The sequence below is a fragment of the Dendrobates tinctorius genome, unplaced genomic scaffold, assembly GCF_039654945.1.
Source record: "Dendrobates tinctorius isolate UK_male_01 unplaced genomic scaffold, ASM3965494v1 ptg000005l, whole genome shotgun sequence".
NCBI classification, from domain to species: domain Eukaryota; kingdom Metazoa; phylum Chordata; class Amphibia; order Anura; family Dendrobatidae; genus Dendrobates; species Dendrobates tinctorius.
In genome coordinates this window covers 6,481,005-6,496,172 of record NW_027361673.1, presented here as the reverse complement: position 1 = coordinate 6,496,172, position 15,168 = coordinate 6,481,005, and the positions used below count along the sequence as shown (strand labels likewise).

At 46.7% G+C, this 15,168-nt stretch overlaps 1 protein-coding gene across 1 annotated transcript in view; it reads right to left on the bottom strand.

The window, feature by feature from the left end:
• KAT2B (lysine acetyltransferase 2B) overlaps positions 1-14,138 on the bottom strand; it is a 171,512-nt gene extending 157,374 nt beyond the window's left edge. Inside the window, exon 1 of the mRNA XM_073568154.1 lies at positions 13,521-14,138. Within this exon, the coding sequence (XP_073424255.1) occupies positions 13,521-13,766 (246 nt within the window). The 5' untranslated portion in view covers positions 13,767-14,138. The remainder of the gene's footprint in view (positions 1-13,520) is intronic.
• Between the last annotated feature and the right edge of the window lie 1,030 nt (positions 14,139-15,168).

Below are 15,168 nucleotides of genomic sequence, written 5' to 3'. Positions count from 1 at the left end.
AATAAAACAAGTTACAAAAATGGTTATGGTGTAAAGACAGATATCTAGAAAGGACATTTAAAGGGCCAGTCATACTAAGCGATATCGCTAGCAATATCGCTATAACGTCACTGGTTTTGTGACGCAGCAGAGATATTGCTAGCGATATCGCTATGTGTAATACTTACCTCCGACCGGCTCCCCCGCTGATTATCGCTGATCGCGCGAGAACGTCCTGGACTGTTTCTCGTCGGCCGCTTCCTGCTGTGGCGACGAGCGACACGTGGACGCGGGCGGGAGGACGTCTTCATCGCCGCGTCTGACAGGTAAGTAACGACCGCCGCTTGCTGCTATGTCGCTGGGGAGATCTGCCTGTTTGGCAGGTCACTAGCGACCACTTAGCGATGTACCAGCGATCCTGACCGGGTCATATCGTTGTCGGGATCGCTGGTGCATAGCTAAGTGTGACAATACCATTAGATACTGGATGACTCCGTTAAGGAGCATTCACATTAGCAGACTATGCATCGTTAAAGGACCACAGATCAGTTAATATTCTGTTTACACATCCAAACCACACTTGTGATTGATCTGTAACAGATTGTTCAGTGTCCTTAAGGGGGTTTTACACATAGCGATATCGCTAACAATATCGCTAAAGCATCACCGATTTGGTGACGCAGCAGCGATATCGCTATGTGTGAGACTTACCTCCGACTGTCCATCGCTGATCACGAAACTCCATTTCTCGTCGGGCGCTTCCTGCTGGGCTTCCTACTGGCGCCAACGAGCGACGCGTGGACGCAGACGGGAGGACGTCAGGATCGCCGCGTCTGAAAGGTAAGTAACAACCGCTAGATCGCTGCTGCATCGCTGTGAGACCTGCCTGTGTGGCAGCTCACTAGCGACCATTTAGCGATGCACCAGCGATCCTGACCGGGTCGTATTGTGGTCGGGATCGCTGGTGCATCGCTAAATGTAAAGGGGCCTTTAGACTGCCATTGTTCTCGGCAGCCCAGATAATGTTAACAAGGACAACGAGCTGCAAAGAAAAATGATCTTTTGTGCAAATCAAGATTTCCTCTGATGAACGAGCATTTTGCTTATTGATTGGGGACCGGCAGCCTGTTTTAACAGCAAGGTTATTGTGAAACAAGCGTTCCTAAGAGTGCACGATAACCCTGCAATGTAAATGCACCTTTAATCCTAAACACATGAAAACTGCATCTGATTCTTTATAATTTCAGCTGAAAGCAAATAACTAGAATTAATCATCAACTCAGTAGCTAAGTGGTTGCCTTTAATAAAGTCATGTTTTGTCTGTCGCCCTTAATCACTTAGTAAAGATTAAGAGAAGACATAAGCCAGGCACTGACTCTGATTATATCCCCCTCCCCCTGGCAGGAGAGATAGTAGAGAGCAGCACAGTCCTGATCACAATCTGTCCACTGTGTGTATTCAGGCAGATAGACAGAAATCCCTTCAATGGCTGCCTCTAATTCACTCATATCTCTCATGTATAGTGGGACACAAATGGAAATATTCCACAGTAGTACACCATGTAGTTAGAGGATCTGCACTTTCAGGGTTATTGGTGTCACGAGTGTGCAGCGCCAACCCGGGAGATCCTTGGGTAGAAGATCACTGCAAGTTGTGAATTGAAGATCTTCCATTTAGCCTGTGTATTTGGATCCCATATTAAATTACAATAATTTGGTTTTCTTTGGTGCTGAAGAGGTGGTTCAATAAATCATTGCCACGCTGTTTTGCTCTCACCCTGTGTTGTCTGAGTAGTGTTCTGCCCATGGGGAGAGAGAGCGGGCGTTCAGTGGTATGAGACCTGGTCCATGCAGTCTTCCTAAAAAAGCCTGGTCAGCAGCACCCACTATCTCTTTGTCACTACACCGTGGGCTTGCTGTCACCAGACAAAACAAATGTGACATCAACCCCACAAATATTACCCCACTTGCCACCTCTACAAGGCAAATGGGAAGAGCCAGACAAAACACCAGGATTGGCGCATCTAATAGATGTTCCTTTTCTGGGAGGCTGTGGGCTGCTATTTTCAGGCTAGGGGGGGTCAATATCCATGGCCCCTTACCATCCTGAGAATACCAGCTCTAACTGTCAGTTTTAGCAATCCTGATTGTCAAAAATAGGGGGGACCCCACGCCGTTTTTTTAATTATTTAAATAATTTAAAAAAATCAGAGTGGGGTGGGGACCCCTTTATTCTTGATAACCAGCCTTGCTGAAGCTGACAGCTGAGGGTTGCAGCCTGCAGCTGTAAGTTTTACCTGGCTGGTTAACAAAAATACAGGTAAACCCAAGCCGTTTTTTTTATTTATTTATTGCGCAGGCGGTGGCTGATAAATATGCCCATCAGCCACCGCCTGCTCTCACTGTTATTAGCGACAGCAGGTGTAGACTGATGGGAGTAATAGTCCCATCAGCCACCGCCTGCTGCCGCTGTTATCAGTTGAATGTAACTCTCATCATTCTCCCCTGCTTGTGCTGATCACCAGCAGAGCAGGAGAAAACGTTGAGGGCCGTCTTCAGCAACTGGCGCTGGGCAAGAGCACTAACTGTAATGCTGCTTTTCAGGCGTCGATACGTGTCACACTGATGACATGCCTGTGTGTCAACCGTGTGCACGTGTGCAGGACGTTTTGCGACCCGTGTTGCTGTTAAAAAATGGACAAATCAGTGGTTTTGCCCACAATCCATGGAAACACACTGACATGTGCACAAACTCATTCACTTAAATGGGTTTATGTGTGTAAGTGTCTCCGGTACATGTGAAAACTGCCACCACAAATATGGGACACAGTGATGTCTGAAAGAGGCCTAAGGCGGAGGGGGTGGGGGGAAGCTGCTGGGGGCCATCTGTGTGACTAGTCTCCCGGCAGCTTTAAGACTATATTTTTTCTCTGAAATGCCGCAGTGTTCCAGAGTTAAACATATATGGCTTAAAGGGAATCTGTCACCTATTTTTTCGACTATCAGCTGCCGGCACCGCCATCAGGGGCTTATCTACAGCATTCTGTAATGCTGTAGATAAGCCCCCATTGTAACCTGAAAGAGAAGAAAAACGGGTTATATTATACTCACCCCGGGGTCTGGGTCCGATGGGTGTCGCGGTCCGGTCTGGCGCCTCTCATCTTCTAGCGATGACGTCCTCCTTCTTACTTCTGCCGCGGCTTCTGTGCAGGCATACGTTATCTGCCCCGTTGAGGGCAGAGTAAAGTACTGCAGTGCGCAGGCGCCGGACCTCTCTGACCTTTCCCGGCGCCTGTGCACTGCAGTACTCTGCTCTGCCCTCAACAGGGCATAGCAGTGCGCCTGCGCAGGAGCCACGACAGAAAGCAAAGAAGAGGACGTCAGCGCTAAAAGATGGGAGGCGCAGAACTGGACCGCGACACCCATTGGACTAAAACCGGACCCGGACCGCCCCTGGGTGAGTATAATATAACTCGTTTTTCTTCTCTTTCAGGTTACATCGGGTTGGGGTTGGGGGGGGCTTATCTACAGCATTACAGAATGCTGATAAGCCCTTGATGGTGGTGCCGGCTGCTGATAGTCGAAAAAATAGGTGACAGATTCCCTTTAAATTGTGCAGCCAGTGCCGGATGCATACTGCCCGTGGATCAGCCACTATGCATCAGATATCAGGTTCCCTTTAACAAACTGATGATGTGGATCAGATTACATAAAATTAAATTCAAAGTGCTGATATTATAAAATGAAGCAATCTGATTTACCTAACCAATGTGGACATACACTAAAGTGTTTCAGAACTACAAATTTCACTGAATGTCGCCCTTGATCTATCCCTTAGTACGGCCACAGAGCTTATTAGGAAAAAGTGCCAGTTTAAACTAGATCCTGTATACAGCCTCACTGAGGAATAGGACTTATCCAGGCGCTGTAACTGTGACACCACATCGCTCACATGATGGACCCAATGTGGGGCATTTCTGGAATCTCCGGCGCTGGACTGTAGAATAGGGTAATGCAATTATCTGAGACGCGTATTATAATTACAGCTGTCCGGGAAATGATCCCAAATACAACACAGGACTCTGCCACTTTCACTCTGATAGGTCAATAATTCGAACCCATATACAGGGTAATAGCTGCCAGGACTTCCGTGTTACATAACATGCTGGATTTACCTTCACACATGAATGCATGGCTATCTTCCCGTTCATGACTAGACAAAATACATTAATGGAAAACATGATCATTGAGTATTACGGCCCAGCACAAAATGTGGATGTAGCTGATATTCTCAATGCGGCAAAAGACAGGACCTCAAAAGGGAAGTGGGACAACTAGTAGAAAGACCGCGTTGTGTTTCTAACAATGTTCTGCAGGGAAGTCACAATTCAGAATTGAAACAAGAATTAAAGGGAATCTGTCAGCAGGTTTTTGCCACCTCATCTGAGAGCAGCTGGATATAGGCAAAGAGATGCTGAATCCAACAATATATCAAATGGCTTACTAGGTGCAGCCGTTCTGACAGAATCAGAGTTTTTAGATTTAGCAATGCAGCAGAGATGAGAAAGCGAACCCCGCCCACACTAGGTTCTGTATGTACAAAGTCCATAGAGAGTAAGGTACCTATCACAGGAAGGGGCGTGTCAGACTAGCATGCACTCAGCTGTGTCCTAGCAGTGATAAGCTCCTGGTGCTAAAACAATCATTGCAAGTAAACAAAACCACTGAGGTTGGTAAGAGAGGCATTTCTGAAATCTGTGTGTTCACCCCTACAGCATACTGTCTTCAGATTTCATAGCAAAAACCTGACGACAGATTCCTTTTAAGGGATTAACATACAAGATAAATCAAAGGATCAATATTACCGAACAAGCAATCTGATATACAGCCATATCTGTGCACACTGTGTAGCCTGCTGAATAGCACACCTGTCCATTTTGAGACTGGAAGTACCAAGTCCCGTATTTCCATGGGAGGAGTTTCAAGAAAAGCATGCATGTAAAAAGTAAAAGTACGGTCAGTCTACTTTAACAGAAACCAATGAAAATTCTCACAGTAGCCACAATATCCCGTAACCAAAAAACTCTTGGTGCATATGTCAAATGTGCCCATGGGCCCTTATTAACAGAGGCCAAGAGAGCCCTTTAACATCCATTTATGTAGGCATGCCGTTTTAGAGGCATACAGAGGCATCTTGCAATAGATTATTATGTACTGTAGGATGTATGGCACTATATGGCTATATATACGCACATACTGGATCTCTGAAGCTTTCCTCTCTCTATACAAACAATAGTGTGCAAAAGTTGTAGGCAGGTGTGGGGAAAATGCGGCAAATTAAAAATGTTTTAAAACATAGAAGTGCTAATAGTTTATTTTTTATCAATTAACAACATACAATGTGAATTAACAAAAGAGAAATGTTAATAAAATCAATATTTGGTGTGACCTCTATTTGCCTTAAAAATTGCATCAAAGCATCAAATCTCCCATTCTAGGTAAACTTCCACCAAGTCAGGGACTATAGTCAGATGTAGGTGTAATCAATCACACCAAACAACCAACAAAGGTAAGGTTGTGGAAGACAGTTTCATGTCACAGGTCACACACTATGTAAGACTGAGCACCGCTATAAGGAACAAGGTAGACATACCTCATCAATAAGGTCTCTCCCTGACAAAGATTTTAAAGCAGACTAGGGTTTCCTGTTGTGCTGGTCAATCTTAAGACATGAGCAATATTAAGGTTCGTAGATGCAGTGGCTGGCCAAGGTAACTTGGAAAGGCACATTATGTGACATCAGCTCAGAACTGGCAGCAACCAATGGGATCCAGCTACACCCAACTACTATTCAGATAAGTCTGGCCAGAAGTGGTCTTCATGGAAAAATTGCAGCCAAATACCCAATACCTTCAAAATAAAACAAGGACAAGTGTCTTATAATGCATGAAAATATAGGAACTGGGGTGCAAAAAACATGCCAGAAAGAGATCTGGATTTATGAAGCAAAATTTGAAATATTATGCTGTATCAAAAGGGTCAAAGGGCTGGAGAGCAGTATAATAAATAATATGTGTCTGCAGGCAACAGTGAAGCATGGTGGAAGTTCCCTGCAAGCTTGGGGCAGTATTTCAGCAAATGGAGTTGGGGATTCAGTTAGGATTAAAGGTGTCCTCAATGCTGAGAAATACAGGCCGAAACTTCTCTATCAGGGAGGCTTCAAATTTATTCTGCAGCAGGACAATGACCCCAAACATTCAGCCAATGTCATTAAGACTCCTCTTGAGAGTTAAGAATAACAAGGAATTTTGGAAGTGATGATAAGGCCCTCATAGAGCCCTGATCTCAACATCACTGAGTCTGTCTGGTACTACATGAGTCAAGGATTTGCACAAGTCTACATCCACAGATTTGTGGTTGGTATTCCAAGATGTTTGGAACAACCTCCTTGCCAAGATACATCAAAAACTGTCTGCAAGTGTACCTAGAAGAATTGATGCTTTGAGGTGGGCACACCAATAATTATGTGATTTAGATTTATTTTTTTGTTCATTCACTTTGCATTTTGTTAATAGATACAAATTATGCTGGTAAAATGTTGTGGCAGCAGTCTGTGTCCAGCGTGTTCTTACTACTACCCTGGTAAAACATTATGTCAGCATTTAGTGCCCAATGACTTTTTTATCATCACAATGTTAGAAACAGTTCTGTCAGTGCCCAGTGTGTTCTTATTATTCCACCAGTTCAGTGTTTAGTTACCAACAAGGGCTGTGTGACTTATCATTATTACTATTAGGAGTACACAGGTATAATGCTGTGTCAGCAGTGCTGACCCTTTCTTATTACATTGGTATAAAACTGTGCCAGCAGCCCTTGCCCTGCCTGTTATTACTCTGTACATTATTGTGCTATCATACCACAACAATGTATCAGTCAGTCCACAGTATTATCATTATCATTCTCAAACATTTTTGTCACCATCACAAACTCCTCCCCACACAATGCTGTCACTCTTCCTCAGTGTTGTCATCGTCACACACTCCTCCTCATAGTGTTGTCACTGTCACACACTCCTTACAGTGTTGCCAACATCCAACACTTCTCCTTACAATTGTTATTATCACACATTCCTCATCATTATTATTTATATAGCACCATTAATTCCATGGTGCTGTACATGAAAAGGGGGGTTACATACAAAGTTATAGATATCGTTGAAAGTAAACAAATTCACAATGACAGACTGGTACAGAGGAGAGAGGACCCTGTCCTTGCGGACTTACATTCTACGGGATAATGGGGAAGAGACAGAAGGTCGGGGGTGCAGCAGCTCGGGCGGTGGTGAGGCGGCAGAATGGTTATTGCAGGCTGTATGTTTTCCTGAAGAGATGGGTTTTTAGGTTCCGTCTGAAGGATCCGAGGGTGGTGGATAATCGGATGTGTTGAGGCGTGAAATTCCAGAGAATGGGGGATATTAGGGAGAAATCTTGGAGGCGGTTGTGTGAGGAACGAATAAGTGTGGAGGAGAGTAGGAGGTCTTGGGAGGATCGAAGATTACGTGAGGGAAGATTTTGGGATATTAGTTCAGAGATATAGGGAGGGGACAGGTTGTGGATGGCTTTGTAGGTAAGTGTTAGTAGTCTGAACTGGATTCGTTGGGGAATTGGGAGCCAGTGGAGGGATTTGCAGAGGGGGGAAACAGGGGAGTAGCGAGGAGAGGTGGATTAGTCGGGCGGCAGAGTGGAGGACAGACTGGAGTAGTGCAAGAGAGTTGGCGGGGAGGCCACAGAGGAGAGTGTTGCAGGAATCAAGGTGGGAGATGATGAAGGCATGGACAAGAGTTTTAGTAGATTGAGGGCTGAAGAAGGGACGGATTCTAGAAATATTTTTGAGTTGGAGGGCGACAGGAGGTGGCAAGAGTTTGGACATAGAAAACCAAAAGCAAAACACAAAACAAATATCCTGGAATAAAAAAGTAAAAAAATATATTGCAAAAATTGCATGAAGGTAGTAATAATAGTAATAATAAGGGTATTTAGTTAACATAATTTTGATCAAAATAATGTAGAAGCCATCCCGCCACGTCACGGCAACCCTTGTGGGACAGTCCTAACTCTTGTATTTAAAATCTTTCCACTTGTCAAGTGACGTAAATGTGAACAAGGACAGAGGGACTGAACCACCAGTAATAGTATAGGCCAGACAGGATGGATTTTCCAACTCAGAAACAGGGCGGTCACACCCTTATATGCACAGAATGCACAATGAAACAAATGAGAAACTGGGTCTGAGCAGAAAAAGTAAATTAATGTGCATGCAAAATGTAATTGCATATGAACACATGACCTTTACACAGAGAAAACCAAAAGCAAAACACAAAACAAATATCCTGGAATAAAAAAGTTTCTCATTTGTTTCATTGTGCATTCTGTGCATATAAGGGTGTGACCGCCCTGTTTCTGAGTTGGAAAATCCATCCTGTCTGACCTACACTATTACTGGTGGTTCAGTCCCTCTGTCCTTGTTCACATTTACGTCACTTGACAAGTGGAAAGGTTTTAAATACAAGAGTTAGGACTGTCCCACAAGGGTTGCCGTGACGTGGCGGGATAGCTTCTACATTATTTTGATCAAAATTATGTTAACTAAATACCCTTATTATTACTATTATTACTACCTTCATGCAATTTTTGCAATATATTTTTTTACTTTTTTATTCCAGGATATTTGTTTTGTGTTTTGCTTTTGGTTTTCTCTGTGTAAAGGTCATGTGTTCATATGCAATTACATTTTGCATGCACATTAATTTACTTTTTCTGCTCAGACCCAGTTTCTCATTTGTTTCATTGTGCATTCTATGCATATAAGGGTGTGACCGCCCTGTTTCTGAGTTGGAAAATCCATCCTGTCTGGCCTATACTATTACTGGTGGTTCAGTCCCTCTGTCCTTGTTCACATTTACGTCACTTGACAAGTGGAAAGGTTTTAAATACAAGAGTTAGGACTGTCCCACAAGGGTTGCCGTGATGTGGCGGGATGGCTTCTACATTATTTTGATCAAAATTATGTTAACTAAATACCCTTATTATTACTACCTTCATGCAATTTTTGCAATATATTTTTTTACTTTTTTTATTCCAGGATATTTGTTTTGTGTTTTGCTTTTCTCGGTGTAAAGGTCATGTGTTCATATGCAATTACATTTTGCATGCACATTAATTTACTTTTTCTGCTCAGACCCAGTTTCTCATTTGTTTCATTGTGCATTCTGTGCATATAAGGGTGTGACCGCCCTGTTTCTGAGTTGGAAAATCCATCCTGTCTGGCCTATACTATTACTGGTGGTTCAGTCCCTCTGTCCTTGTTCACATTTACGTCACTTGACAAGTGGAAAGGTTTTAAATACAAGAGTTAGGACTGTCCCACAAGGGTTGCCGTGACGTGGCGGGATGGCTTCTACATTATTTTGATCAAAATTATGTTAACTAAATACCCTTATTATTACTATTATTACTACCTTCATGCAATTTTTGCAATATATTTTTTTACTTTTTTATTCCAGGATATTTGTTTTGTGTTTTGCTTTTCTCTGTGTAAAGGTCATGTGTTCATATGCAATTACATTTTGCATGCACATTAATTTACTTTTTCTGCTCAGACCCAGTTTCTCATTTGTTTCATTGTGCATTCTGTGCATATAAGGGTGTGACCGCCCTGTTTCTGAGTTGGAAAATCCATCCTGTCTGGCCCATACTATTACTGGTGGTTCAGTCCCTCTGTCCTTGTTCACATTTACGTCACTTGGCAAGTGGAAAGGTTTTAAATACAAGAGTTAGGACTGTCCCACAAGGGTTGCCGTGACGTGGCGGGATGGCTTCTACATTATTTTGATCAAAATTATGTTAACTAAATACCCTTATTATTACTATTATTACTACCTTCATGCAATTTTTGCAATATATTTTTTTACTTTTTTATTCCAGGATATTTGTTTTGTGTTTTGCTTTTGGTTTTCTCTGTGTAAAGGTCATGTGTTCATATGCAATTACATTTTGCATGCACATTAATTTACTTTTTCTGCTAAGAGTTTGGACATGTGGTTTGAAGGACAGGGCAGAGTTGAGAGTTACTCCAAGGCAGCGGATTTCAGGTGCGGGAGAGAGCGTGATGCCGTTTACCATAATAGGTAGGGAAGATACGTGAGATGGAGGAAAGATGATGAGTTTGGTTTTGTCTACATTGAGTTTTAGGAAGCGAGAGGTGAAGAAGGAGAATATGGCTGATAGACACTCCGAGATTCGGGACAGCCGAGAGGTGTCATCTGGGCCAGAGAGGTAGATCTGAGTGTCGTCCGCATACAGGTGGTACTGGAAGCCATGGGACTTTATGAGTTGTCCTAGGCCAAGGGTATAGATGGAAAAAAGTAGGGGCCCCAGGACAGAGCCTTGATGAACTCCAACAGAGATAGGGAGGGATGAGGAGGTAGTGTGGGAGTGGGAAACGCTAAATGTGCGGTTGGGAAGGTAAGAGGCGATTAAGGACAGGGCAAGGTCTTTGATGCCAAGGGAAGAAAGAATCTGTAGCAGTAGGCAGTGGTCGACTGTGCCAAAGGCAGAGGACAGGTCGAGAAGGAGGAGGATGAAAAACTGTCTGTTAGCTTTGGCTGTAAGTCATTAGTAATTTTGGTTAGGGCAGTTTTGGTGGAGTGGTGGGGACGGAAGCCAGATTGGAACCTGTCAAGGAGGGAGTTACATGAGAGGTGGGAGGAAAGTTGAGCATGGACATGCTGTTCAAGGAGTTTGGAAGAAAACGAGAGCAGTGATATGGGGAGATAGCTGAGCATAGCAGCTGGGTCAAGGTTTGTTTTTTTGAGGATGGGTGTGGTGGCATGTTGGAAGGCAGAGGGTAAGTTACCAGAAGCTAGAAATATGTTGAAGAGATGGCTAATGGCTGGAATGAGCGTGCTAGTGAGGTTGCGGAGCAGGTGGGAAGGGATGGGGTAAATTGAACAGGTGGTGACTTGTGATTTGGAAAGGAGATGAGTAAAGGCCCCATCACACTAAGCGATCTCGCTAGCGAGATTGCTGATTTTGTGACACATCAGCGATCTCACCAGCGAGATCGCTGTGTGTGACGGGGATCAGCGACCGCCCCCCCCTGCCAGTTATCGCTGATCGCGCTCGAGCGGCCTGGGCCGTTTTTCGATCGCCGGTCTCCCGCTGCCCAGCGCGCATCGCTGCATGTGGCGAGAGACCAGCGATCAGCGACGCTGGTTGCTAATGTAAACGTCGGGTATCCAGGAGCCGCGGCTCCTGATACCCGCTATTTACCTTGGATACCGGCGTACACGCTGGTTTCCAAGGTAAACGTCGGCTATCCAGGAGTCGCGCGGCTCCTAGATACCCGATGTTTACCTTGGAAACCAGGGTGTACACTGGTTTCCAAGGTAAACAGCGGGTATCCAGGAGCCGCGGTTCCTGGATACCCGACGTTTACATTGGAAACCAGCGTCGCTGGTCCTGATCGCTGAGGCTGTCTATGTGACAGCTCACCAGCTATCAGCCTAACGATGTCCCAGCGATACCATCATGTCGGATCATTGGTAGGATCGCTGGGACATCGTTTAATGTGACGGGGCCTTAAGCTTTCCTTCAGTGGTGTTGGAGAGGGAGGTTATTAGGGAAGGGCAGAGGTCTGGTATATGGAGTGGTTGGGGTGGTGGAGCAGTAAAGGTTTGCCTTGTTTGGTTGATCTTATTTTTGAAGTAGGTGGCAAAGTCCTTGGCAGAGATGAGGGGAGCTGGAGGTGGCAGTGGTGGGCAGAGGAGAGAGTTGAATGTGCTGAACAGTTGTTTTGGGTTGTAGGATAATGAAGATACAAGGTTTGTGAAATACGGTCTGTTTAGCAGAGGTGACGGCTAATTTGAAAGGCAAGTGTAGCTTGTTTGAAAGCAGTGAAGTCTTTTTGCAGGCGTGTTTTCTTCCAACGCCGCTCCGCAACCCTGGATGATTGTAGAAGTTTTTGGTGAGATTGTTGCGCCAGGGTTGCCTATTGATTCGTCACACTTTGCCAAGCGTGAGAGGGGAGACTGAGTCTATGGCTGATGTGAGAGTGGCATTTTAGAAAGCGGTGGCGCTGTCCATGTTGTGGAGTGAAGATATGGAGGACAGAGGTAGAAGAGAATCTGAGAGTCTGTGAATGTATAGGTGTGCGAGGATGTGCTAGTGGCTTGACATGGGGGGCAGGTGAGGAGGACAGGGATGAGAAGGTGAGTAGGTGGTGGTCAGATAGAGGGAGGGGAGAGGTTGTGAGATTAGATAGGGAACAGAGGCGGGTGAAGATAAGGTCTAATGTATGTCTGTGTGGGTGGCTGTGGAGGACCAGTGAGTAAGTCCAAAGGATGAAGTAAGGGACAGGAGGCTGCTGGCTGGCAGGTGTCAGTAGGGATATTAAAGTCACCCATGATGATGGTGGGGATGTCAGCAGAGACAAATTGAAGAAGCCAGGTGGAGAATTGGTCATTGAAGGCAGTGGCTGAGCCCGGAGGTCAGTATATGACAGCCATTTGGAGATTAGAGGGAGAGTAGATACTGAAAGAGTGGACCTCAAAAGAGGATGTCACTGTCACACACTCCTCCTCACAGTGTTGGCACCGTCAAACAACTGTCACTGTTGTCACCGTCACACACTCCTCCTCACAGCGCTGGCCCCGTCACACACTCCTCCTCACAGCGCTGGCCCCGTCACACACTCCTCCTCACAGCGCTGGCCCCGTCACACACTCCTCCTCACAGCGCTGGCCCCGTCACACACTCCTCCTCACAGCGCTGGCCCCGTCACACACTCCTCCTCACAGCGCTGGCCCCGTCACACACTCCTCCTCACAGCGTTGGCCCCGTCACACACTCCTCCTCACAGCGTTGGCCCCGTCACACACTCCTCCTCACAGCGTTGGCCCCGTCACACACTCCTCCTCACAGCGTTGGCCCCGTCACACACTCCTCCTCACAGCGTTGTCACCGTCACACACTCCTCCTCACAGCGTTGGCCCCGTCACACACTCCTCCTCACAGCGTTGTCACCGTCACACACTCCTCCTCACAGCGTTGTCACCGTCACACACTCCTCCTCACAGCGTTGTCACCGTCACACACTCCTCCTCACAGCGTTGTCACCGTCACACACTCCTCCTCACAGCGTTGTCACCGTCACACACTCCTCCTCACAGCGTTGTCACCGTCACACACTCCTCCTCACAGCGTTGTCACCGTCACACACTCCTCCTCACAGCGTTGTCACCGTCACACACTCCTCCTCACAGCGTTGTCACCGTCACACACTCCTCCTCACAGCGTTGTCACCGTCACAGACTCCTCCTCACAGCGTTGTCACCGTCACACACTCCTCCTCACAGCGTTGTCACCGTCACACACTCCTCCTCACAGCGTTGTCACCGTCACACACTCCTCCTCACAGCGTTGTCACCGTCACACACTCCTCCTCACAGCGTTGTCACCGTCACACACTCCTCCCTCACGTTACCTTGCAGGCGGAGTACACTCCGAGTTTCTCCAGTTTCTTGGCCCGGGGGGCTGAGCGGTGCTGCCCCTTTTTAGCAGCGATTTTCAGCGGTGCAGCTCCAGCACCTCCCACAGTCGGACTCTCCGCTCCCCGGGCTGCTCCTCCGGCTGCAACCGTAGCCGCTGCTGCCGCAACCACCACGGCCGGAGAGCCTTGGGGCGCCACATTGCCCACCACCGAGCCTCCGTCTGCAGCCGCCTCGGACATTGCAGGAGCCCTGGAGCCTGCCCGGGGAGAAGAATGCCCCCAACCCTCCTCCGGTGCACAGATCCCTGGGCGAGGTGACGAGATCTGCAGCCGATCCCCCAGCAGGGAGGCAGCTGGAGCACATCACCGCCTCCCCTGCCTCTCTCCTCCTCCTCCTCCTTCTTCTTCCCAGTCCTCCCTCCTTGGTGCTGCTGTCCACTTCCATCGCTGCTGTCAGGTCGCGCCGGCGGCTGCGCTGTGTGCAGTGATCAGTCATGGGGCCGGCTTCTCTGTAACCTGGAAGGGCCGACATCACCATTGTATCGTAGTGTCAGCAGGCGGCCTAACCGATCATACTAATCTAGGGGGCGCTATGCTCAGCAGTGGACATTCACTTTAGTGGTAGATGAGTTCTCTCTACACCCTCAGTGTCCACATGATACATTGCTGGCTGACACATCTAACAGGAGTAACACTAGGACTCATTCACACTACCCTACTGTCGATGTCTATTGTAAAAACAGACCGAACCCGGAACAATGTTATTCAATGGAGCAGCTGGGACAGTGCGGAGAGACGATTCTGTTCGGTGACCGGATATGTGTGTGAAAAAAGAGCTGCAGCGTGCACGATTCCTTCCATATATCGGATGAGACCCATCCATTCAAGTCTACGAGTGCGAGAAAAAAATCGGAGCCACAGGATAGCATCCGAACGTCACGGATACATCGCAATTCTGTAACGTGGAGAGAGACGCAGAAACCAATTTATAGTGTGTGCAAAGAGGATCTGATGCACCGTGTCGCATTTTTGTGCGCCAAAAGGGCGCACGCGTCAGCAAAACCATACCAGCGCACGGCCAGCGTACCCAACGCTAAATATAGGGTACGCCTGTCGCATGCAGCGTCATGCGCCCATAGGAGGAGCTGACCGGAGGGGGCGCGGCCAGGGGCGGAGCTTAGCAGCGGCCCTGCGCTGCACCTCCTAACGCAAGTCTGAAAGTAGCCTTAATATAGCATACTAGGGCCAATCCGACTAGTCCTATCACTGAATCTAGCACCCATAATCTGGAATATTCTATTTTTCTAGGAAGGCACCCAGGCCTTGAACTTTTGTAGTGAATCAACCGGTTAGAAGATTATGTGGCAGAGAGTTCCATAAAGAATCGCATCTGCCATTATGATCAAAGGGAATCCTCAAAACGGCATTTAAACAGCCTCAACATTAATATAGGCGACCTAGCTCCTAATATCTCCAACAAAGTATAAATCCGCACGGCGGGGAAGCCCACTCAGCGCACAGGTACTGCGTGAACTGATACTGCAGGCATATATACAGCAGTAAGTGTTCCGTGAGCCGGCGTGCCACGCCAAAGAAAAGAGCCACAATAGATACAAAAATTGAAAGAAACGGATGGCACTCA